Source organism: Asterias rubens, chromosome 11 (genome assembly GCF_902459465.1).
Source record: "Asterias rubens chromosome 11, eAstRub1.3, whole genome shotgun sequence".
Lineage (NCBI taxonomy): Eukaryota > Metazoa > Echinodermata > Asteroidea > Forcipulatida > Asteriidae > Asterias > Asterias rubens.
In genome coordinates, this window is record NC_047072.1 from 1,981,759 (window position 1) to 2,009,113 (window position 27,355).

At 39.7% G+C, this 27,355-nt stretch overlaps 2 protein-coding genes across 2 annotated transcripts; one reads left to right on the forward strand and one right to left on the reverse strand.

The window, feature by feature from the left end:
* Positions 1-18,924: 18,924 nt before the first annotated feature.
* On the reverse strand, positions 18,925-20,290 carry LOC117296617 (phe13-bombesin receptor-like). Its single transcript, XM_033779638.1, is given in 1 exon segment — positions 18,925-20,290. A coding segment is annotated over 1 exon segment (954 nt). The 5' UTR covers positions 19,879-20,290.
* A 3,618-nt stretch (positions 20,291-23,908) lies between these two features.
* On the forward strand, positions 23,909-26,091 carry LOC117296876 (SH3 domain-containing protein Dlish-like). The gene is made up of 3 exons (XM_033779973.1): positions 23,909-24,145; positions 24,646-25,268; positions 25,820-26,091. Exons 1-3 carry the CDS (start codon positions 24,097-24,099, stop codon positions 25,976-25,978), a joined length of 831 nt encoding a protein of 276 aa, XP_033635864.1. The 5' UTR covers positions 23,909-24,096; the 3' UTR covers positions 25,979-26,091.
* The last annotated feature ends 1,264 nt before the right edge of the window (positions 26,092-27,355 follow it).

Below are 27,355 nucleotides of genomic sequence, written 5' to 3' on the forward strand. Positions count from 1 at the left end.
GGTTTTAATTCAAGATTGATTAATCTTGTTAGTTACGCAATACTTACCCGTCCTCCGGTATGAAGCATTGCTGCGTTTCCCTCGTTGCGTTTCAACTTCATCCAAGTCCAGCGGTCTGCTGTTGTTCAATTTCCAGTGGAATTGGATCACCCAGTTTGTGCTTTGTGGCCATACATTTTAGAATTTTGGCAGCGTTCAAAACATCGTCAGTTGGGTCGGGGAGTTTGGATTGGAGTGGGAGATCAGCTCGTGCTTTAACGATTGTTATTTTTGGAGCATGGACTTGTACTGCTTGACATTCGTGAGAAATTAACTTACACATTTGTCCAATGCTGCTGCATTTAGTGCAAAAAACAATCAAGTTGTCGAGTTGGACACAGAGTACCCGCGGACTTGGTGTGATAGGATGGAAGTCCATTGTAGCCATGCATATTGGGCATTTGACTATAACTGCGTTGCAGTATTAGTACGCAGATAAACAAGTTGCACAGAAATTGTGCTGACATGGAGTTTGCACACATGGTCTATTAAGTAAACACATGCATATTGCGCAAATAAATAAGTTGTGTTCACAATGGCCGAAAACTTCAAAGTGAGGGAGTACATCCTGCTGACATGTCTGTGTTGGCATTCGAAGATCAGGGAAAATGTTTTCAATCATTGTGTCGAAAGGAAGCTCCGGTTGGTTTTCAAGATCAACGGGCCGGGACCTCTTTTCGGTTTTTGACGCGGACCCCCTTTTTCTTGCTGGTGAAATAAGTCACAGACGTAACAACTGCCAGTACGTTGGTGCTTTGGCCATTCTGTCCCAACCACAGTCTGTCGGTTCTTGACTTTTCCTGAATCGTACTCTCTCAAACCTGCTCTCTGATGCCATACTTTTCTACCACACAGGTCGCATAAGCTATGTGGATGCTGACCCGAAACATCCTCCCAAGTGCTCACGTCGAAGACGGTTTTAATTTCTTTGTTGTAATCCTTGCAAAGTATTGGCTTTCTATCAGTTACCCTTATTTTATTAGAGCATATTCTACATATTTTTGTAAGAGCTACTTGATGAAATTTGAAGCTCATCTCAGCTTCAGAAAAATTAAATATACTACATGAATTGTACTTGTAGGCCTACTGAGATGTAAGACTATTGGAGTATACAAGAATATTTCAATGTGATGTTAATCTCCACGACATCAAGCTATCCAAATCCACACTCCATCGTTATTTTGTAGGCTACAACCTGTTTTACACAAACTTTATAACTTCCCCATATACTTTGTATGGCGCGCGCTTTCCCTGGCGAGTCGCTGGTACGCGGCGCGCCGCACGTTATCTGTAGCGTTCCTACGTGTACTCACCAACGAAACCGTGTCGTTTGCTTCGCTGAAACACAATTTCACCGAGTAATACGAATGGATTTTACGGTCGGATTTTGACATTTCTCCGTGTAAAAACAAATGTCCCAGAGATGAATCTCAGCGTATATCATGTAAAATCATCCATTCTTCTTAGTAAATAGTCTGGCTTGTAAAGATAATGTTTTCCTTTTACATAATCTGAGATTTACCGTTGGGTATGAATACATCACACGTATATAAATAACTACGACGAAAATCTCACAAAAAAGTCTGTTTATTATTCAAATTCTTCTCTTTTAGTATAGAAACGTCTAAATCTTGGTAGAAAACACAATTATGTATACACAAAGTGGCATGGTAAATACTGGGACGTGGATGAATTAAAGAAACGGGGCATTACATCAACTTTTACATTGCTCTGTTGAGAGGGGTTGTAGTGTAAACAAATGATGACGTTCTGTGTAATAATTGGAGGAAACAAAATTTGTGCACTTTCTGCAGCAAACAAACTTGAACACTTGTTTAACGCACAGTGCATGGGATTGAAACAGCCGTGTGCAACGGAGCATGCTTATGCATACGGTATTGAGCGACTTGTTCCATGAGACGAGAGAGTCAGTTCCGATTGTTGCCGTCCTCAAAATTAAGGAATAGACTGAAGAAGAAAAAAATGCAATCCAATTTTGTTCTGATACGTTACATACGACAAGAAGGTCAGTTCCGAGGTGTAATGTCGTCCTCAAGATTAAGGAACAGACTGAAAAATATATTTAGTCCCATTTTATTTTATCCCAAAACAATTCTATCACGTTCCATGAGACAAGAATTTCAGTTCCGAAGTGTTGTGTCGTCCTCAAGACAAAAAAAAAATTAATTTAATCCCATTTTATTTTATCACATTTTTTGTTCTCTGACACGTTCATTGGGAAGAAAAAGTGTTATGTCGCATTAAGACTAAGGATTAGACTGACAAATAAAATCAATCTCATTGTCGTTAATCACAATTTTGTATACGATGCAATGACATGTTGTATCGATTCAAACATGGACCGGAGGGGATCTTCAAATAAAGGGAACTTGGTTTCCTTAAGGGTTATCATTCGGGCTCCATAGATGGCTTTCTTTTCTTTCTCTGTGTTTTAAATGTTGTTGTTGTATCTTTTAACTTTGTTTGACGTTGTGCATTTTGTACTTTTGTTGTTGACAGAAGTACATAAGCCTATCATTTAAAATTGTCCTGAACAATACAACAGTAAAATAAACATTCGTTAAAGGGAAGGTACACGTTTGGTAGTACTCGAAAAACAAATATTAACTTAAAAACTGACTCGGTAACGAGCATTGGAGAGCTGTTGATAGTAGGCCTATAAAACATTGTGAGAAACGGCTCCCTCTGAAGTAGCATAGATTTTGAGAAAGAGGTAATTTCTCACTAAAATAATAAAAGGATTCTAGCCAGAAGTCTTTTGTTCCTATCTGAATGAAAGCACACAAATTCGTCCAACAAGGGTGTTTTTTTCTTTCACCATTTTCTCGCAACTTCGAGGACCGACCGATTGAGCTCAAATTGAGCTTATTTTATGCTTAATATGGGACCCACCACGTGAGAAGACTGATCTTTGACAATTAGCAAACGTGTTCAGTGCCTTTAATAAAGTCATTCCTACCAAGTTAAAGATAAAATAAATGATTACGAAATACAAAATGTGATTTGTGTTTAAGCAATTATAAACTCCCTGTTTAGACCTTGCCAAATTGGTATGAGATAATTATGTACAAATTACTTTTGGGTTGATTCTTTGCATAACCAAAGAAAATTTCGAAGTTAAACACGCGGGGAAGTGACTGGATAAATTATTAAAACCAAATGATGTACAAGGCCTACATCTCAAAATGGACACTAGATGTAGGTCCGCAACCTTTATTTACAGTCCACAACCTTTATTTACAGTACAACAAAGATGGCATGAGCGATGCGTAGAGTTTCTGACGGGTAACAAACAATTAAATCAAGAACGGGAGAGAACAAACAAACGGATGTGGGGACGAGGAAAGCGATGACATGAAACGGGGGAAAGTCAAACAGACCGTGGAACAGCGAGCAAGGAAGAGGCTGTTCTTGTGATAGATTGGGGTGGGGCGGTTAGGGTTCGGTTGACAGTCAAAACTTCTCCTTCAGTGTGGTGAAATAGTTTTAAAAAGGCACACGTTGCCTTGGATCGGTCGAGTTGGTCTTTGAAATGCGTTTGAAACCGTTTGTTATGAAATGCCAATGGTTTTTATAGATAATTTAAAAGTAGTTGAACTTGCACGGTTTTCCTCGTACGTCGCGAAGAAACCCGGTCGGCCATTTTATAGAGTCAAAATTTCGAATGACTATTATGTGGACCATTATATTCTACTTATCTTTCTAACCATGGCACTTGATAACAAACGGTTTCAAACGCTTTCCGAAGACCAACTCGTCCGATCCAAGGCAACGTGTTCCTTTAAGTTCATTCAATAGATAGCAGTTATTATGCGATTCCGGGGTAAGTGTGGGACGTTTTGATTCGGGGAAGAGGTTGTGAGAGTCACTAACCGTTTGATGGATTGGTAGCACTAGCTGATGGGTAAAAAATCAAGTAGGACACTAATTGTAGGTTTACGCTTATGGTGCACATGAAAAGGCATCTAAGTTAATTCGGGTGTTCAGCTGAGGAAACTGGCAGTGAAGTAACCAATCATGTTAGAGTTAGGTTGACAGTAAAAACCTCTCTTGTAGTAGTGTGGTGAAATAGTATTACTGCATTTAGATATAGATTGGTGTGTGGTTTTGAAGGTTGTATGGTGGGGACGTTTTGTGATTCGGGGAATTAGTGTTTGTGAAGCGGAAGCGATTGAAATGCGACGGATTGCTAAACGCTTGTTGACGGGAAATACTCAGTGTGATCCCGATTGCCATCGTTCACTACATTAATGTTTGTGTTTAAATCTTTTTTTGTTTATAGTGGGTGCACCTGGATGACAGGCGCCAGAATTTGTGTCACGCCCCCACCCCAAACCTTGTCTACACCGCTGCAATCGCTGTGTGGACATTTTGTTTGTTCTGTATACATGGACAATCTTATTCTGCATCACTATAATAACACTGTGTGGTTTCGTGTAAAGTCTTCACAGTGTTGCAAGTCCCTCCATGATGTGGCCTCTTTTGTTATCAGATCCACACGTTGTACTGTAGCGTTAAAACACTATAAAAAGCGGTTGTCTGTCGACGGTTTAAACTAAAAAAGAATGGATTGAAAAGAAGGGATCCCGGACGCGTGTGACTGTTATTATGACTGGTAGAATTTATAACATCCCCCTTTTTAGACGGTTGCAGTGAAAGAACGAAGGAACTTGAACTTTTACCATCAATTTAACACAGAGACTCTCTTCTCGACATCAAAATGGAATCCACTATTTAAATTGTGGCTGAGGTCCCGAGCGGTCTTCGGCGCATTGATTCTTGTTATCAGCCTACTTTACTCCTTTACGGCTCATTTTCTAAACAAATCAAGCTTGAACATCTTAGTCTCAAGCCCGAGTACACTCCCTGGAGACGACGAGAGTGGGGTCGTTTTCACCCGATGACGGGGAATGGACGCGGCACCGTGGTGGTGTTGTTGACGACAGGGATGGGTTAAATTAGTTGTTGATGAGGTGGAAAACTAATGCATGAACTGGTCGTCCTGTTAACGAATAACTGACCGAAAGAACATGAACAAACAACCATTGCGTGGTGTATATGGTGGATGCATGGGAACCAAAATGACCATCCATGCAAATTATACCATAGACACTGGTAATTACTCAAAATAATTCTTAGCATAAAAACTTACTTGGTAACGAACAATGGAGAGCTGTTGACAGTATAAAAGATTGTGAGAAACAGCTCCTTCTGAAGTAACAGATGTTATGAGAAAGAGGTAATTTATCACTCAAACATCATAATTAAAGACGAGGTGTTTTTTTAGGCATCTGGAGGCACAACATTTATGCCAGAAGAGTGTTTTTTTTTTCATTCATTATTTTTTTGCAGCTTCGATGACCGAGTGAGCAAAAAATTTCCCAGATTTTTTATTTTATGCAATCATGTGTTTGGATACACCAAATGAGAAAACTGGTCTTTGACAGTTTCCAAACCAACCGACGTGTCCTGTAAACGAATAACCGACAATGACAACTATAAACGAATAACGGTTACTCGAGAGTCAGTCTCAGTGATGGCAGGATTCGACCCAAGTTGGTCTCTTCTTGACAGTGCACGAATAATCGAAAGATCACACGGCAGTTATCGAATAATGGTTTCCTCGAATACTTATGGTAGTTGTGGACGAGTCCATTTCACAACGTTGAGTGATGGGACCAATTTCATAATGCTGTTAAAGATACCAATTAAGTTTTTGATAACAATTATTTTGAGTAATTACCGGTATAGTGTCCAGTGTCTTTAAGCAAAAACTACTGCTTGACAAAATTACATTGTTAAGCAAAAATTTAGTGGGGCACCAGCCACAACAATGCAAATTAAATGTAATTTTGACTGGTAACCTAATCTGCTAAACGATTCGATTCTGTGCTTAGCAATTTTTTGAAAATGGGCACAGGTCTCTATCTGACCTTGGGTTTGATCTAGATTAATTAGCAAATAGTCTAGACTTAAAATGCACTTAGAGTGTTTTAATCAATTTATAAAGCAGAGTGAACCGCCAACCAATGCTAGGAAATTAATACGTCCTCGCCAATTGTTGCATGAAAAAAATGTTTCAAGTTCCTGTTGAGCTTGATGGTGTAGATCAATATTCTTGATACGTCAATTTAATTATAGCCTCTTTTTGTGGGAGGAGCTGCCTATCGAAATATCTGCCTGGTTTTTCGACGTTTCGACTAGAGTGTGCTCCAGTCGACTGTGTATAGTCGGGTTGGCGTAGTGGTATCTTTCCCAACGTCTTCCGTGCCTAGGACCCCGGTTCGAATCACGCTATGGGCACTATGTGGATTTGGGTTCAGTCCCTGCCATGTGCCAAATTTCATTAAACCTGTTTACATAAAAACCTGCTAAGCACAGACAAATCTTGTTTTACAAAACCTGGTCACCAGTCAAAATTCCGTAAAGTTTAACAATATTGCAACTGGTGCCCCACTATTGTTTTGCTTGAAAAGGATGTTTTAGCTTTATTCAATTTGGTCATGACTGCGTCGTGTTTCCCTTTAACATTTCATCTTGGGTTTTCCTCCCACAGCTGAAACTGAAACTCGTTCTCTCCATTAGGTTCTTTGCAAGAGCAGAAGTTCGCTTTCGTGAGATTCATTGGCTTCACAACCAGAATAAATAAGACTGCAAATAGCATGAAAGGGGATTACAAGTTTCAAAGTTGACATATTGGGAACAGACCTCCATCTTCTAGGCTGATTGGTGCTTTTATTTATAAATATAGATATTTCCCCTGCCGATAATGATCAAGGCTCGTGTAGCATGTGTTATTTGTTATTGTATAGAATAATTTTTGTGATTTATTAAAATAATTTTGTTGGTATAATGTATGATGGAATGTTGTTCACGATGTCTTGTAAATTGCCGAATTCCGGTTTGTCTCTAGTGGTTTGTGTCTTGTGGATGGGGCTATAGATATGCATTAAAGGCACTGGACACTATCGGTAAATTGTCAAAGACCAGTGTATTCTCACTTGGTGTATCCCCCCAAAATGTATAAATGTATAAATAATAGTCATCGAAATGGCAAGAGAATGATGAGAGAAAAACACACTCGTTGCACAACTGAGGTCTCGAACGAATTCAACTCATTATTTTAGTAAGAAATTCCTTCTATCTCAATAACAACGTTACTCCAGGGGGAGCCGTTGTTATACTATCAACAGCTCTCCAATGCTTGTTCGTATGTTTTTATGCTAAACAATTCTTTTGAGTAATAATCAACAGTGCCCACTGCCTCTAAAGGTAAATTTGATGTGCTTAAACCTACGTTTAACGATAATGCTTATAATACCATAACTTGAAAGAATAACAAAGTACATCATTGTTTGTATTAATGGCATTGGACACATTATTGGTAAGTGACAAAGACCAGTATTCTCACATATTGTATCCCAACATGCATGAAATAAATCATCTGCCAAAAAATTGATTCAATTGGTCATCGAATTTGCGAAAGAATAATGAAAGAAAAACACCCTTATTTAGCGATCTCAGGTCAGTTTTGAAAACCTATGTGAAGTAAGATGTATGTAGATATAATGCTGATAATAATAATATTACATCTTATAATTTTTCGCAGTTTGCTCCCTAGTGAATTAACATAAGGTATCGTGTAGGAAATCGTTGTGGTAAAGTAATTGTATTGGTTAAATACCTTCTCTGAATCACGACATGGTACGTTACAAAGCATGGGGTTTTATTATATAATGCGCGGGGTCAAATTATATAATGCGCGCGAATATCAAAAAACTTAACCTTTGTTGGAAGGAAATTGTACAGTAAGTAATGAATTTCTATAAATTTTAATTTAACCATGAATACAACGCCAGGTCTGAAACTGCAATTTTCTCTTGTTAGTTTGACATCATTTAATAATCGTTGTTGATAAATTGCACAATGTAAAACACTGTACCGAACAATACAATGGCTCTACAATGGAAAGGCTACCCTTATTTTTTACTAAGTTTGGCTCCGCACCAATCAAACGAAGGTGTATAGAGAGTCAGCGTTGATAAAAATAAGTTCCCTGCGCAAAAATATACAATAAAGGCCCATCCTGTCACAACGGCATTTCTCCTTCCAGCCATTGTTTGGTTTGCTATGATTTTACCGGAAGCATAGGCCTGCGGCTACGGTAAAACAACATAAACAAAATGCATGACAGTTCAGATTGCCAACAGAAAACTAGCTTCCGTTTTGTATATAACCAAAAAACCTATACCAAGGTTAAATTTTGAGATTATTGGCCAGCCATGAAACGTCGATCAACGCGACTCCCACTGCCAGTCAAGACGCTTCTTGACTAGCTCAGTCAGAGAGGAGTTAGGCCAGCTTTAGACAGAATGTCGCAGCGAGTTTATGTATACACAGGAATATTTACCTCTGTCTGGGAATGCCCAGTATTAACCTTATAGGCTGTGATTGTAGATTCACCAGAACCTGATCGTTCACGCCAACACTGGATCGACAAATAAGGGACAGACAACCATGAGCAAAAACGGAACAGAATACTGCCATGGCAGTGGGTTGACAAGTTGTACATTGAAAGTTATTTGGAACGAGCAGTGATATAGAAGGCATTGTCCTTACAGCATGAAGACAATATTGGTTGTCAAAAACCACACACATTATGTGAGCCAACGTACACTTGGAATGACAAACTTGAAGTTTAATTTCGATTGGTCATGATACTGAAGAATAGTGAAGAAACAAATTACAGAATTTTGAACATAACCTACATAATATAATAAAGATGGTCTAGGTTGGATAACTTAACCCTGAAATGATTTTGCCTGCAACGCTATGGTTTTTGAGTAACGATGAACACAATTATTAGCCGCCAATCCCCCCCCCCCCCCCCCCCCCCCACGAGAACGTGTGGTTATCCAACTGATGGTGCTATGGTATCATCGACTGGTCCCCTGTCTTTATCCGCAAGGAAAGACAGGTGCCTGCTACTCAGACCAAGTGGTTCCATTGGATACAATGGGTGCGTTCGTTTAGCTTCCCATGGTCTACCCCGCGGTGCTCACTCGGGTGAGCCCCTGACTAAACGAACGATCACCCACCGCTCTCGTAGTGACGTCATGCACTTGGGGCCAGCTCAAAGTGACCCACTCCACAAGCAGGGCACTGGGGGCTGACCCGGGTGAGCCCCTGGAATGACGTCAGAGCTATTCGAACGCACCGGGGGAAGACCGGGGTCGACCCAAGGAAGCTAAACGAACGCATCCAATGAAATCAGTGGATAAACGTGCACAGTGACATGAGATTTCCACAGACGCCCAAACAGTATCACGTCCGCCATAGTATTTGGCTGCGTATCTCTATGTGAAATGCATGTAGGTCAAAGGGGAAAGTACACGCCGGCTGGAGGCCGGTCTCCGGCGTTATTCACGAGCCTTGAAGTGTGACGTCAGATGTTCAGGCTATGTTATAGTCTATAACAACTATACACATTTGCTCCCACCCAACAGAAACAATAATCTTAGAAATACTAGGTGTAGAACTAACCGCTACAAAAACAACCCAATTCCTTCCCTAACCACCCTTCTCAACAGTTGAATTTTAAACTTCTTGTTTTTTGTGGAGCTGGAATCCAAGTTGTATTTTTTTGTCAATAATTATTGTACATAATCTTTTTAAACAATTTTTCTGTAAACACTTCCCTTTTTAATATTTTTATAATGTTTTTTTTCTTGTTGTGTATCTTTTAAACTCAATTCAGCCCTCGGGCTGCGATGTTTGAATTTTGCATAAACCAATAATAATAAAGTAATCATAGCTTTACAGTATTTGACTAACCTACATCTGTAAGTCGCCATGGCGGCAATTGAAGGCCATTTGAAGCTTACAGAGTACACATTTGGCGACGTTACTGATGACATTCGAGTAATTATTTTTAAAATTTAGGCCAATTGAGCATAGAGTACCATATCCAAACAACGGCTGCTTAAACCGTCTATAAAGCGTTTTATGCGTTATACAATCGAAAGCTGCTGTAGGCTTTTTAAACAAAAGCTTTACAGTTTATGAGTGATTACCAAACGTATACCTTCCCTGTAAATGGTTAGGGTCACTTGTTTAACACGTCCACATATATACATTAAAGCCATTATACACTTTCGGAACAGAACAAAAAGTTCACAGATTTACAAATAACTTACAGGGTTTACAGAAGGTAATGGTGAAAGACTTCTCTTGAAATATTATTCCATGAAATGCTTTACTTTTTGAGGAAACATTAAAACAATTATCAATTCTCGTTGTCGAGAATTTCGGATTTATTTTGAACACATGTCATTACACGGTGAAACGTGCGGAAACAAGGGTGGGTTTTCCCGTTATTTTCTCCCGACTCCGATGACCGGTTGAGCCTAAATTTTCACAGGTTTGTTATTTTATATAAGTTGTGATCCACGAAGTGTAGGCCTTTGGACAATACTGTTTATCGAGAGTGTCCAATGGCTTTAAACTTAGTTTGAATATTATGGTAGTAGAAAGCTTCCCTTTAAATTTATTATCTTGCTGAGGTGGTGAGACCTAATTTTTTTTTTAAATGAGTAAAGCAATGTCACGAATTAATTGTTGTCTCAGTTTTTGCATGCAAAATGTATTTACCAGTTATGGTAGAAAAAACATAACTGGTAAACACGTTTAACGTGCTAAAATAACTTTCGTTTCACTGAGAGGACAATTATTTCCATGACTTGTTTTACTCATTTCTCAAAAACTACAGCACCTCAGCATGTATTAAAGGAAAGCTTTCTACTATCATAATCTCAAAACCGTGCAAATTTAATGTAAACCTAAACAAATACCCAAACCCTTAGTTGAAATTTTGTTGGTGCGTTTCCCCTTTCCACATTTTGCTTTGTTAAGGCGCCGTGAGAACCTTTGTGGATTCATCGGGTGATACGGTCTTATTTTTCTGCCCACTGTCTTCAAGAAAACTGCTTTTCAATTCCAGAAGATGGCATCCCTATAAGAATCGTGTCAATGGGTTGTTTTCTTCATCTTATATCGTCCATTAGTAACAAGACAGTATCTTAAGGCAACCGCAATATGCATTAAGAATATTACGACAAAAACATGCGACTGTTAAATGCAGTTATTCAAAATACATGCATATAATGTACAGAGATACTTGCAAGTCACGTAAAGTTTAAAGATACGTTTTCTTGAAAACTAGACGGTTCATCAATTTGTCCAAAATGTAAGGACCTTTTTTTCTTATGCAGGTAAACATGGAAAGCAAGTTTGTGCAAACAATCTATATCGTTAGCTCGATGGTGTAGTCGTTCTTCACATACACAAACTCAACTCAAATGACTCAAGAATTGGTCTCAAACTTAATCAGTGTGACTCGGAGGCGCCTTATCCACAGTTTCTCCCTACTCGGACGAACAGTCTCTCTGTGGTTATCTCATGTCTTAAAGACAGTAGACACTATTAGTAATTGTCAAAGACCAGTCTTCTCACTTGGTGTATCTCAACATATGCATAAAATAACAAACCTGTGAAAATTTGAGCTCAATCGGTCATGGAAGTTGCGAGATAATAATGAAAGAAAAAACACCCTTGTCACACGAAGTTGTGTGCTTTCTGATGCTTGACTTCGAGAATGTTATTGTTATTTAATTTTTGAAAACAACTAATACAGGGACTCATAAAACCTTAGACACGATTTCAACTCAAATGACTCAAGAGTTGGACTCAAGCTCAATGAGTTTGACTCAGAGGCGCCTTATCTACAGTTTCTCCCTACACTCGGACGAACAGTCTCTCTGTGGTTATCTAGTGTCTCAAGTTAAATTTTTGAAAACAACTAATAGGGACTCATATAACCTTAGACACGATTTCAACTCAAATGACTCAAGAGTTGGACTCATACTCAATCAGAGTGACTCAGAGGGCGCCTAATCCACAGTTTTTCCCTACTCGGACGAACAGTCTCTCTGTGGTTATCAAGTGTCTCAAGTTAAATTTTTGAAAACAACTAATAGGGACTCATAAACCTGAGACACGATTTCAACTCTTGTCACACAAAGTTGTGTGCGTTTAAGGTTTCGAAATCAAATTCGTGGAAAATTACTTCTTTCTCAAAATGTCACTTCAGAGGGAGCGTTTCTGACATTGTTTTATACCATCAACCCCTCCCCATTACTCGTTACCGAGTAAGGTTTTATGTTAATAATTATTTTGACTAGTTACCAATAGTGTCCACTGCCTTTAAACCACCTTTAAGGAAACCTTACCTCGTTTCTTACGACTCGTCATAATTATAAAGTTGACGGGGAAATATCGCCAACGATACGGCAGCGGGTCCGGCCGCGTGAGTCCCAGGGGCTATCCGAACCGCTAGTCGTGTCTCGCAAACTCGTAACATTCGCTCAGGAAATAAAATACGGCGCGCATGGGTAAATAAGACAGAAATAGAACAGTCATTTTACGACTGACATAGTGGAGTGGGACGGAAGGATACGGTTTGGGGAAAATGTGGAAAATAGATGAGACGGAAAATGGGAAGGATAGGGGGTAGGAATGAGCCGGTCATCCCGGGGGTGTTCCGTATAGGAAATATCACAATACTCTGCTTGTGGGCCAGATTGCGTTCCAGTATTGTATGCACCGGCAGATTTCTTAATTATTCCAAAACGGAAGTCCGGTCTCCGTAAACAGGACTTGGGTTTGGTTTCAGGTGTGAGGGAAAATACTAATCGAAAATCTTGCTTATAGGCAAGAAATATTTCGGTTGCAATTTGTTTTCGGACATTGATTTATCAGATACGTCGAGTTAAAGGCAGTGGACACTATTAGTGATTACTTAAAATAATTATTAGCATAAAACCTTACTTGGTAATGGGTAATGGGGAGAGGTTGAAGGTATAAAACATTGTGAGAAACGGCTCACTCTGAAGTGACATAGTTTTCGAGAAAGAAGTAATTTTCCACGATTTTGATTTCGAGACCTCAAGTTTAGAATTTGAGGTCTCGAAATCAAGCATCTAAAAGCACACAACTTCGTGAGACAAGGGTGTTTTTTCTTTCATAGTTATCTCGCAACTCCGACGACCAATCGAGCTCAAATTTTCACAGGTTTGATATTTTATGCATATGTTGAGATACACCAAGTGAGAAGACTGGTCTTTGACAATTACAAGTAGTGTCCAGTGTCTTTAATTAGCATTGATCCGTACTCAGAACCGTAACAACGCTTGTTCTTGATTTTTTAGTTATTTAGTTCGCTTTTGGACAATCTATTGGCTGCTGTTTGTTTGTTATAATTAATATTCCTCTTCTTTCATAATTATTGTCAGAGTGTTGTTGTTTTCCAAGTATTCTGTTTGTTTTACTGTATGGTTTTTAAAACCCGAATGCGTAAATTAGTATATAAATAAACTCTGAATTAGGCGCCAGCAGTGAACCTTTCAAAAGAGGCTTAATTAATGAGTTTACAAACCTACATCAGAGAGCTACTTTCACATAATGCTTGACGTGGAGCTAAAATTTTGAGAAACTCGATTAAAGGTCATTTTGGTATATAACTTTAATTTTTGGGTCAAAATGGTTGATTTTTAAGATGTTTGCACTGTTGACACCAACGGGACAAGCTTTAGTCTATTAAGGCAAGTTTTAGATCAGATTGAGTCTCTAGATATTCACAAACACCATGATAAGACCGAAATAAAAAAATGTACAGTGACTAAAGGCAATATAATATGATTTGCCTTGTTCTAAAATTATTGATCTGAAAAGGTATTGGTCATTGACAGAATCGTGACTCTGTCTGATGGGCTATTTTAAAGACACTGGACACTACTGGTAACTGTCAAAAATTTAGTCTTCTCCTCACTTGCTGTATCTCAACATTATGCATATACAATAACAAACCTGTGAAAATTTGAGCTCAATCAGTCGTCGAAGTTACGAGATAATAATAAAAGAAAAGACACCCTTGTCTCACGAAGATGTGTGCTTTCAGATGCTTGATTTCGAGACCTCAAATTCTAAATCTGAGGTCGCGAAATCACTCGAAAACTACAGTACGTCACTTCAGAGGGAGCGGTTTCTCGCAATTTTGTATACTATCAACCTCTCCCTATTACTCGTTACAACCTGAGGTTTTATGCTCACAATTATTTTGAGTAATAAAAAATAGTGTCCATTGCCTTTAAATAATAATAATAATAATAATAATAATAAACGAGACTTATAAAGCGCATTTTACAAAATTCAATGCGCTGGAAGAGTGCTACGGAAAAGACTATTATGAGAATAGATGTGTTTTTAATTTACTCTTGAATGTCTGGAGTGTGTTGGTGTTCCGAATATGACTTTGTAGGGCATTCCAGCACCGGGGACCAGCGACTGAAAAGGACCGGTCCCCTGCCATTTTGTGTGTGCGAGGGATTGTTAGATTCTGGCCGGAGCGGAGACCACTCCGGCCAGGTTTGTTGAAATTTAGCGACTCTGTAAAGGTATTGTGGAAGTACGTTAGAGAGTGCTTTGTGCATGTTCACTGATGTTTCGAAGGTGATGCATTGTTTAACTGGTAACCAGTGTAATTGTTTGAGAAGAGTGGATGCGTGTGTGTATTTGGGTTGCAAGAAAATGATACGTGCAGCATTGTTCGTGTTGGTGCCATACTGCAATAATGATTTACTTCATGCATAAGACACAAACTTGTGTTCGAATTCCGGGTGTGACCCGTGCGTTCTTGGCTGAACAATCTGTAGCTGCTTCTCGACACTCTGGAGGATTTGGGGGTAGAGATTTGTGATTGTGATTTATTATCTACATGTGCGTCAATTTGGATGCCGGGTTTGGGTGAAGATAGTGGTAATAACTAGGTTTCTCAAATCGTTCGGTAAACAAGAGTCCCATAATGATCGCCGCGTTAAAGGCAAAACATACGAACATGGCGAATACGAAGAAAAATAATAATGCAACATTTAAATTTGCCGCTTATAAGACTTATAAAATGAAGTTTAAGATAATTTGCACTAAAACAAATTTGTACTTATTAATTTGAGTTTGATATGTTCTGAGAGAGTAAAATGTTTCTGGTGTCAGTGACGGGTATTTTTTGTTCCACAAGATTGGTACATTGTGAGGTAGCTCTATTAGAAGAGCCGGTTTGAGGCCTACTGCTCAGTGAAGACGGTCAGAGCACACTGACTGAGACGTCGAGTAGTACAAAACCGTACTTTCTCAGAGCTATCACTACTCACTATGGGTGCGTTCGTTAAGCTTCCCCGGGTCGACCCCGGTGTGTGGCGTTTTTTTTCCCAGGACGAACGTATGCAGATATTTACCCACGTTCGTCCTGGAAAAAAAAATGCCACACACCGGGGTCGACCCAGGGAAGCTAAACGAACGCACCCTATAAAGAGATGTTTAAAATGGTGTCACCGCAAACCTTACTTACTCGATCAACTGTGTAAATAAATTGCACTATCAGCCTTTTTGTTTCTCTACACAAGCGATGACAACACAAGAGCCCTTGTCAATGTATTGAAAAGTACATGGAACTACGAGAAAAATCAATGAAATGATGCTCATTGTTGTTACAGGTTTTTTTAAAAGCAATGGACAGTTCTTTCTCCTCTACTCGGGTTTTAATAGTTAAATGAATTTTACAGTGTTATCTTTGATATGATTTTGTTGAGGGTAAGACTCTATGGGAAAGGGGAGCACTTTGCGTTGTTTGAAGAAGATAGGGGTTGGGGGTTGGAAAGAAGATGGGCTAAAATTAGGTCGCAGCTTGAGGCTTTTCGAGTCTAAATGCTAAGACGGTTTATCCGATTCCACCACAAGCTCACAATGACTTAATAACTACAATCTAGTTAGATGATATCTATAAAGCGGACACAGACGGTCAATTAGCGGCTACGGGCGACATAATAAACCTAGCTCTGGGGAACTGAATAAATACAGGTTTCAACAGCGCGATGATCCAGTTTTTACGGCTAAATAATGACGGGTTTTGACCTGGGAAATCCACTCAGCCCATTAACACTAGCCGCCTAGCCTTTGCGTTAATGCAATGAAGTCGGAGGGCTCGTTCCCCAGGTACACAACCTCGTCCCAGCTCTGCTCTGAACCCCCGGCAGCTACTTCGAAACTGTTCTCTTATAGCAAGTAGATTAAAGTTGACGGGCAAAGCCTAAGACACTGAGATTATGGGTTGTATAAGCTACCTCGGTAAACCCTCCTACTGTTATTCTCATTACCAACTAGATCCTGAACTGGTTTCTATATCAAACCCGGAATCCGTTAAAGCACAGCTGCTGTACAAGAAATTTGAGTCTGCAAAGAAAGTAATACACGGGTACACATTGGGCCTGACTTTTTCCTACTACCTGGGTTCAATTTCATATAGCTACTAAGCACAAAAATTGGCTTAGCATGAATTTGTTTGTCTAGATAAAAACAAGATTACCAACCAAATATCTACGTGATTTTCAGGTTAAGCAAACAACCGCTGGATACCAGTAGAAGAAAACCTTTGAGCTTTACGATTCAAATAAAGGCGGCCCTTACTATAAATTGCTTTAAGGGTTTAAAACAAAGATATAATTGTCTTTAATTATCTTGGGTTACTTCTTAAATCTCTTTTTATCATTTTATCTGTATGAGTTATGATTAACCTTCTAATTGGTACTGTTTGTTTGTGTTATACAAGACACATGGGGTATTTTGAAGTATAGGCATTTTAGGGTGCTTTGACATTGTGTGTGCACCGTTTTTAACGGGAAAGATTAAGAAAGCAAATCATTGGGGAAAACCCACAATTTGCTCCACAAAACATTTGAGTTTGTCTTATTCAGTACTGTTCTCTGTCTGTCCTTAACGTCCTTTTGTAAGTTTAGTTAATTGTCCACTATCTTGTTTTTTCATGTATTTGTTTTTAATCAACAAGCCTTGATCTTTTGAAAGTGCCTCCGTACAGTAGTTGCCTTTAATTCATGTTGGCTCTACTTCATTTAATTTTACTTCTTGTAGTTCTTTATAAGTCTTTGTTCAAATGACCTTCTCGGTAATTACATTTGCAATAAGGAATTCAAATGTTTATTTGATTTGAATTGAATTGAATAGAACTTTACAAAACAGCTCAGCGTGATCGAGTAACTGGGCCACCAATTAAACAAACTGTACCAAACATGTTAATTAATGCGTCCTCGTCTATCATACTAATCATGTAGGATTGATGTCTGAATAAAATCTATTTCAATGGGCAGAAAGGGGAAAATTATCATCAAAGCACGCAGACAGTTATACATGACATGTATATATATTTATTTTTTAAATCTTCTGACATAACTCTTTGTTGGCAGTGGCCATCCTGGGCAAACGGCAACTTCTCACTATTATTAAAAGACTTACGTCTGAAGCCCTTTATTGTGCATCTGCAAGCACACACATTTTTGTGCAACAAGGGTGCTTTTCTTTCATTATTTTCTTGCAACTTCGATAATCAAATTAGTCAAAATTTGCGCAGATTTTTTATTTTATGCAACATGTTGGGATAGGCTCACACAAAGTTAGAACACTTATATTTGACATTTATTACTAAAGGTGACCTGTGCTTTTATAGGCAGATGGACACTATAGGGAATTACTCAAAATAATTATAAGCATGAAACCTTTCTTGGTGACAAGTAATGGGGAGAGGTTGATGGTATAAAACATTGTGAGAAACAGCTTCCTCTGAAGTAATGTAGTTTTCGAGAAAGAAGTAATTTTCCACGAATTTGATTTTGAGACCTCAGATTTAGAAATTGAGTTCTCGAAATCAACCATCTAAACGCACACAACTTCGTGGGACAAGAGTGTTTTTTTTCTTTCATTCATATCTCGCAAGTTCGACGACCGATTGAGCTCAAATTTTCACATGTTTGTTATTTTATGCATAATGTTGAGATACACCAACTGTGAAGACTAGTCTTTGACAATTTTATTACCAACAGTGTCCACTGCCTTTAAGTGCGGTATTCGTTCCCACCTAGGGTCCGAAGACGCACAAGGGTTTCTATTTACACCCGATCGAACATCTATTATCTAACCATCTCGTCTTATAAACAGATGACGTGTTGCTAAGTTGTAAAAACGTCAGTGCGAGGCGAACCCTAGTGCAACCTTTTATTAAATGACCACTTGCCACTTTGATTTCCTAACTGCTCAACTCAACGCTTTCGCTTAACTTCATTTAATTTAATGGCATTACAGGCTGAGATTTTATTTGCACTGCAGATTTCTTTCCTAAAAAAATGATGGGGAAAGGATGTTGATGGGGTTTCATTGATTTGTGTTTGTGACTTTTAGAGTTTTCTTAAAACCTTTCAGGTATGGTTTCTTTCCCTGTCTTTCACCTCAATGACTGCGGTCCGAATTCGGGACTGGTTTGGTTTCCGTCTGTCTTGTTTCCGATGTGCATTATTTTCAGGCGTTTTGTATACTTTAAAAAGAGGGTTTAATCAGAATGTCCTGGTTATACTTAGAATGGAACACACTGCCATCGTAATGGCAGCTAACCATGTATCTTGATTTGCAGTGATTAGAATATAGCATTTAATTTGCATTGACAGACGATCGATTGATTGGTGCCGTCGTAAGAGCGGGCATTAGCTAGCGACATTTCAGCAATGCCGCGTGTGGGTCCAGTGACATCAGACCAAGAATCGATCCCTGGGGCACACATTCCGATTTCGTGTGGCCCACCCGCGTGTAATAAGACATTGAGATTGACTCCAACGGAATTTGAACCAAAGACCTCCGGATTAATGCGGATTAATACCCATTAGGTGTTTGTAGACTATGATGGTGGTTTCCCTATTTTGTCAGTATCTTGGTTCGCGGTGTGCAGGATATCTGACAACATGTTACGTTACACCAATGACTCGCGTTACAATCTGAGCACCTTAAAGGGGTCTTTATAAAGTGTACAAAACACGCAAATTGAAAATGTTTGAAAACTCACCTGTATATAAAATGAGGTATCCAACAGATAGCAAATATAACCACGAGTACAAGAACAGTCCTGGCCAGTCTGCGACGGGCTCTGAGCTGCCTCGAGTCCCCGTGACCCTCGCAAGGAATCGCCCTGGAGCTTTGGTACAGCTGCGCCGCAATCAACAGGTAGTAACAACTAATAATGGCAAGAGGTCCAACGAACATAATGAAACACCTTAAGACTTCGTGGACCTTAGCTTCCACCGAGCCGACCGGGTAGGGTAGACATATAGCCACGCTGACACCTTCGTATTCGTAAATTTCCAACCGGGCGTAAATTGCTGTTGGGGTACCGAGAAGAATCGACATGCACCAGATGACAACTGAGACGATGTATGTCCGGGCAACGGCGTTGGACTGCCGCCTCTGCATGGGGCGGACGATGGCAGTGTAGCGGTCGTAGCTCAGGGCAGCGAGGGTGAAGACAGACACCCCGTGTGAGATTATCGGCACCACGTTGCCGAACTTACACATAGCGACACCGAACGGGTACTCGGTATAAAGGTACGACACGAAGGTGACTGGAACCGAGGTTATGACCACAAAGAAATCCCCAAGTCCGAGGCTCGCTATCAAAATGTTCGGAACTGACCTCATGTCCGGATTGAAGAGGACGATACAGACCAGGGTTCCGTTGCCCACTACTCCGACGATGCCGAACAGGACCAGGAACCCCATAGCTACCGCTTCATAAGCGTCTACGGGCTCTTCAAAATAAGTCTCATTATAAGAATAGTTGCTGTAGTAAGAAGCTAGCGTTGTCTGGGAACTCATCTTGACTGTAGTTAATTCCGGAGTTCAACCGAAATCCACAGTGTAATCTTGACGGGCAAGTCGAAGGTTCTAAAGCAAAAAACACCGAATCCGTGTCTTTAAAAACTATCAATCCGGCGCTGGATAAAGTTGCAACTTATCCGCTAAATAAACAAGTCACCCTTGTGATGGTGGAGTCAGTCTTGGAAATAAAATCATTTCGCTGATAGAACTTCTCTTAACGTGCGAGCTTTCAACGAGTAGCCGCCTACACACGACGCCCTCAGTCACTGGCAACAACTGGACGGTTGATACATGAATCCAGCGGATAGAAAATCCTGACATAAGCCGTGTGTTCTAAACTGCATGGTCCCTAAAAAAGCTTAGAAAACGCTTTTGGTTGAGCCGTTCACGTGTGTTGTGCGATGTTCACGTGTGTTGTGTGATGTTGTATGTTATTATGAATCCTTGTCGCTATCTCACGTCCCAAACTCTCGCCTCCAATAATCAACCCACGAACACACATCACGTGATTTGATACCCAAAAGCTTTTTGCCAATGAAAACAGAGCTGGTGTGGCTGGTGAGCGTTTAGCATACAGACATGAGAAAGCAACTGTCTTGGTGTATGTATACATGCAATGAACTGCAACCACACTCAATACAAACTCCCGGTTGGTTGTTTATTTGGCGCATGCTCAGACGCCTAGATGTTTCAACTACTCTGATTGGCCGTGACTGATGATGTTGGATTGTTGGCATTGATGGTCGAGAGACACGCTCTGTCATCCGTGCACAGTGTCACGGACGTTTCACTGCTTGATAATGTCAAGAGAGGGCGGTGTGACTGTTCCAAACGGCTGCAGAGTAGAGAAGCACAGACGTGACGAATAATAATGGCACGTTCATACGCTGCTTTTGCAATCCCCAGGAGCAAACTTGTTTGTTTACGTTTTTACTAACCAACGGTTTCACAGCACATACAAAGTCCTTTACCATAAAACATCAACATTACATACTGTATGTATTATGAAATAATAATGATATTTCACTTGAAATTATTATTCTTGCAAAAATTAGTTTTGAGAGTCATCTCCTCAAATGAATTAATGTACGTCAACAACTCTCACTAATAATAATTGTGAAGTCTTTGTCATGTCTAAGTCTTTCGTTGTATGTATGTATAGGAACAAATATGCTTCACTTTTCTCTTAAAGGGAAGGTACACGTTTGGCAATTGTCAAAGACCAGTCTTCTCACTTGGTGTATCCCATCAACACCATAAAATAACAAGCCTGTGACAAGTTGGGCTCAATTGGTCATCGAAGTTCCGAGAAAATAATGGAAGAAAAAACACCCTTGTTGGACGAGGTTGTGTGCTTTCAGATAAGAATAAAATACTTCTAGCTAGAAGTCTTTTATAATTTTTAGTGAGAAATTAACCTCTTTCTCAAAAACTATGTTACTTCAGAGATGCTTCAGAGGGAGTTGTTTCCCACAATGTTTTATACTATCAACAGCTCTACAATGCTTGTTACCAAGTCAGTTTTTAAGTTAATATTTGTTTTGAGTAATTACCAAACGTGTACCTTCCCTTTATTAAGTGTGTATATCTATGTATGATTGTATAATGTTGTATGTCAGAGGCACTGTGTACACTATTGGTAATGTTACTCAAAACAAAATAATTATTAGCATACAATTATAAGGCCCTTTAAAGTTGTATGCTAATAGTTATCCGTAGAAATGTCGAGGAGGCGACATTCATTGCTCATAATCACATAATGGGAGACTTTCTGGGACGATAGAGGGCAGCAGACTTACCGGGTAAATCCATTGTTCTCAGAACTATGCGCATGTTCAGAACTACGTAAACAATGGAAATTTACCCGGTATGTCTGCTGCCGCCTAGCGTTGGAAAGTCTCCTATTGTACACATTGTTTGGTAACTAGACCATCATGGAATGCACAATGTTTTATTTAGTATACAGTATAGAGCTATTCATTTTTTTTATTGTTTTTTTCAGCCGCGCCACGCATCTGGAACTCTCTACCACTTAATCTTCGATCTTGTCTTTGTACCACAAAATTCAAGTCTCTTCTCAAAACTTATCTTATTGTCACAGGTTTTCAATGACTAAATGTGTTGTGTCTGTTTTTCTTTGTGTTGTGTTTTTGTTTTTGTTTTGTTTTTGGGTTTACTGCGCCTTGAACACCCAGCCAGCCGGGTGGATATGTGCGCATTACAAGTCTTATTATTATTATTTTATTACTATTTAATTTTCAAACACGCCATTATTGACTACTACACAGTATAGTACAATTGGTATTATCCGTTTATCAACAGCACTGGACACCTTTGGTAATAATAATAATATAGTCAAGGACCTCTATTCTGACCTGGTGTATCTCAACATGCATAACATAACAAGTACGCGCCATTCTCTTTGCTTACTGTTTTCGAAGTTTTTAACTCAATATTGGTCGTCGAAGTTGCGAGAGAAAATCTCAGCCGGGTCTCAAACTCAAGTGAGATATTACTCCTTTCTCAAAAACTATGTTACTTCTGAGGGAGCCATTTCTCACAATGTTTTATACTATCAACAGCTCTCCATTGCACGTTACCAAGTATACGTTTTATGCTAACAATATTATTACTTTGGGTAGTATAGTATACAGTGCATTTATAATTATTATTATCTCTAAGACTCCCCCGGTCTACCCCCCCCCCCCCCGGAGAAACACCCCCCCCCACCCTCCCCGGAGAAACAAAAAGAGAAATCCACAATTCCTGGAAACTGGCCTGAGTTCACATTGTTTACTAGTCTAGGTTCCTAGACCATTGGTGTTGCGTGGTCACACACAACGAACGTTCCGATTATGCACGGCAAAAACTGTACACGCTTGTAATGAACGAACGCTGGCGGGCGCTCTGTCAGAGCGCCCGCTAGCGTTCGTTCATTACAGTGTGTGACCACGCAACACCAATGGTCTAGGAACCTAGACTAATTGTTTACTTAATGCTTACTTTGCCGATGAACATTATTTTTATTTTAATTTCCGTCTGCCCGGTCTACCCCCCCCCCCCCCCCCGGAGAAACAAAAAGAGAAATCCACAATTCCTGGAAACTGGCCTGAGTTCCGTTGTTATTTTTTTTCTCGAAGGAACGCGAGTCGGCACAGAGATCTCGAGAAATACACGACAAAGGCCGTGGGTCTGACCAGCAGTTCTCACGATTCCCGCGTTTGATATCTTTTTAGGGTTCTCTTTACAATGAATGTACATGTGTACATGTACGTCACAAAAAAATCTCTCTTCAATTTGGTACTGAAAACAAAATACAGAGATGAGACTTCAAAATCCTGACCTAAAAAGCCTTCGAAATAAATCGAGTCTCAGACTGTGGTATAAATCAGAAGTCATTGTGTCGATGCTTTATTATTCAATGACTGAATGCATAACTATCTTACGTACATAAAAAACTTCACCCTTTAACCAATTTCTGAGGCAGGGAGTTTAGATGAAAGCGGGTCTTGACGATCCAAATTATGAACAATCGTGAGTGCTTTCAGCAATTTAATGTGTAAAGAAAATTATATTCTGTCTTGCCCGTGAAACGAAAACATTGTTGAAAGGTGACAACATTATCACACACAGAGAAACACACAAAACGTCGGTGCTGTTCAATTCTGTGGACCCCAAAAATGGGATGGGGCGATTTGTGAAAGACGGCGGAGGAGTTTGATTTTTGTTCATGAATTAAGGCCGCATAATAACAAATTGGAGCCATGTGCTGGTCTATTATTTATTGTTTAATTAACTTTTGTTTTCAAAATAAAAATCGAAGAACTCAAGCTGACTGCATGGCGAGTTATTGTAAAGAACGGCTTGTAACGATTTTAAAATGTCAATAGATGGCGCTATTTCAAAAAATAATGCGGTCTCGAAGGGCAGACCAAGAGGGTCCTACTCAATTATTGAGGCTGCCTGATTGCGAATACACGTTAAAATCTGTCATTAAAAAGGCTTAAAAAACACAAGAAATAAAATATTTTTTGAATAATTTAATAAATGCACCGGCGGATCCCGGAGAATTTGTGAAAAATAACTCTGATGAGGCTATGAAATTCCTTCTGACATTATTGAAATAATCTCCTGATTAAGAATAAAGCCCAGATAGGAAACAAAAGCACTGCTGTCAAACTGGCACTGCGGCAGTGGTTGTTGTTCGGCATAGAAATGTCGTTTTTCTGTGGCCCGATGAGATTAAGGACGAAAAAGAAACGAGGTAGGATTTTCCTTCGAAATCTGTTGTACAATTTTCTTTTGCCACTGTAATAATTGATTTTCAGACAATCTTACAAGTAAAAACCGTTACATATCAATATTTGCCCAGTTTCCGGACAGGTACTGCCTGTCACACCACACCAGTTGAAAAAGTTGTTTGTTTATTTGTTCTTATATTGTATTCATAAAAAATATCGACATTATTGATATTGTGGTGAAGATGCCCAAATCCAATCAATTTTTAAAACGCTACAGTGTACAGGTCTTTTTTTTAGTGTGATAACCGTGGCACTGCCATTGCATTGATTGATGTCATGATGAATCCCATCCATGATCCTGATGATGATTATAAACCCGCCTATCTCTATCTGTCGTCTGACCACTGACATGACTGACGTTAGTCGTTAATGACAAATTGTGGAAAAAAGGAGTACAGAAATCCAGTTACTGGGTCTTATCTCTACTTTACCAAATGTTGACTCTTTTGATTTTGATTTTCAGATGGAGATGAATCCTTGTTACCCTATGACTCGGCTCCGATGTCCGCGCCCATCAGGATTCCAAATGATCCTGCCTCCAAGATGACAGTACTCAATGACTTCATCGCAAGTCTCAAAGATGAACTCACTGTCCGCAAGGGAGAAACTGTTGACATCTTAGACGTCGACCGTAAGTGGGCATTTGTAGCAGCGGGCTCTGGGCGTGGCTTCGTGCCGCTGTCATGTCTAGGGCCACACCCGGTGAGAGCTCGATCAACTGTGATCGCAAGTTCAACTCTGCAGTCACAGAATGAAGACAATGTAGGCAGTGTGAGTGTGTTTACGAAGGACCCGTGCGGACATTATGTCGCATTGTACGATTTCATGGCGCAGGATGAAGACGATCTGAGCGTGGTTTGCGGGGAGTGCGTGATATCCTTGAATGAGGAGGACCCAGACTGGGCATGGGTGCAGAAGAGTAACGGGGACGAGGGATTTGTACCTAGATCGTACTTATACTCGGACAGTGTCTCCTCAACGAATGATGTATCAATATCTGCTGATGGAATGATGATGTCATCTGATTCTGACCTTCACAAGCTACAGCTATGTGGGACAGAGTTAATGTCACTATATGATTATCAGGTAATAGTTTACAAGGTGCTGTGTTGCACTTTGCAGCCAATCAAACCAGAAACACCAAGGTGAACCCCTTCTTTTAACGAGAAGTGAACTGGGTTCTTTTACGTGTGCATTTTGGTGAATAGGAGACTTTCCAACGCTAGGTGGCAGCAGACATACCGGGTAAATTTCCATTGTTTACGTAGTTCTGAACATGCACATAATTCTGAGAACAATGGATTTACCCGGTAAGTCTGCTGCCCTCTATCGTCCCAGAAAGTCTCCCATTGTCTTGCTTTTTAAAGGACACAAGTGTCACAACAAGGATTCAAAACCCACACTCCGCTAATTAGAAACACAAGAGCTTAAATATGGTGTTCTTATCCACTCGATCCTGAAATGCCACACAATGCAGCTGAGCACAGCAAAAATACACAACCAGAACAAGGTCACTTATACCAGCCAAAATACTACGTCAGTGACGTCACATGCAAAATCTATGACTTGGCAGTTGCCAAATATGATGGTTCTCTCATTGACATCTTTTTATTTGTCTGCGTTTTTTTTTCCCACAGGGACGTATAGCTGAAGACTTGAGTGTACTGAGGGGTGATCTATTGTATGCAGACATGACCAACCAGACCCATGATGAATGGCTGTGGGCGTACTGCCCAAGAACACAGTCTTGTGGGTTTATACCCAAGGACTATGCTCGACCACCAGCCCTAGAGTAAACACAACAACTAAAAACCAGATTCATCTAAAGCTATTTACCCCTTGCACGCGCGTCACACGCTCACCATTCTGGTGAGCAATAGGTTTATGTGTAAACGCCGCTTTGCCTAAAATGCGCACTTAACTGGATAACGCACAGAGACATTGCCCACCAAAGTGGCCCATCCAAGATTATTCTGATGATGACGTCAGGTGAACTGGGTCAATATAGCAAATGAAATGGATTTTGACTGATCTTCATGTGTTTTAACTAGCCTTTGGCCAGCGGACCACTGTTAAGGGAGAAATCGGGGAATGGGGGTTTTAGTTCTAAGTACAATAATAATAATAATTATAAGACTTGTAATGCGCACGTATCCACCCTGCTGGGTGTTCAAGACATATGTTTAGTCTTGAGAAGAGAATTGAATTTTGTGGTACAAAGACAAGATCGAAGATTAAGTGGTAGAGAGTTCCAGATGCGTGGCGCAGCTGAAGAAAAAGACCTGTCACCCCATGAGTGTCGAGACTTGGGTTCAATGAGGAGAGGCATGGAACTTGATCGAAGATTCCTCGATGGAGTGTAAACTTGGAGCAGATCAGAAATATAGTGGGGAGCCTTGCCATTAAGAGAATAATTCCAAATTTTGGACGACCCCTTTACATAAAATTCATTGTACTACAGTTGACCCTTTATTACTTTTAACAAGTTCGCTGGGACCTGCCAAGTTATCTCTTTAATGCCGGAACATTATTATAAGCGGACAGCAGAACAAAGAACAAAAAGTAGAACTTGTATTTGAGACTGAAGAAGTTGCTCTTTGTTCGCAGAACATCTTTATAACTGCTTTTCATAACAAAAATTAATGTGGTGTTATGTATGAATGTTCGAAGGGTACTTAGTAAACAGTATTATTTTTTTTTAACTAGTAGCGTAATCATTTACAGTTCAAACTTTCTTGTACATTGATTTAATAAATAATAAGATTTCAATCTGAAATGCCATTGTATTACTATTATTATTTTATATCTCTGGTAATGAAACCAAGGATGAATCGTAAAGTGAACTTAAAGGAATGCGTTGCCTTGGATCGGACGAGTTGGTCTATAAAAAGCGTTTGTCACCGTTTTTTAAAATAAAATGCATATGGTTGGAAAGACGTTTTAAAAGTAGAATACATTGATCCACACAAGTTTGCCTCGAAATTGCGTGGTTTTCCTTTTACTGTGCGAACTAACACGGTCAGCCAATTTTGGGAGTCAAAAATTTGACTCGTAAATGGCCGACCGTGTTAGTCGACGAGGTAAAAGGAAAACCGTGCAATTTCGAGGCATGTTTGTGTGGATCATTGTATTCTACTTTTATGACATCTTCCTACCCAAGATGGGTAGCATAG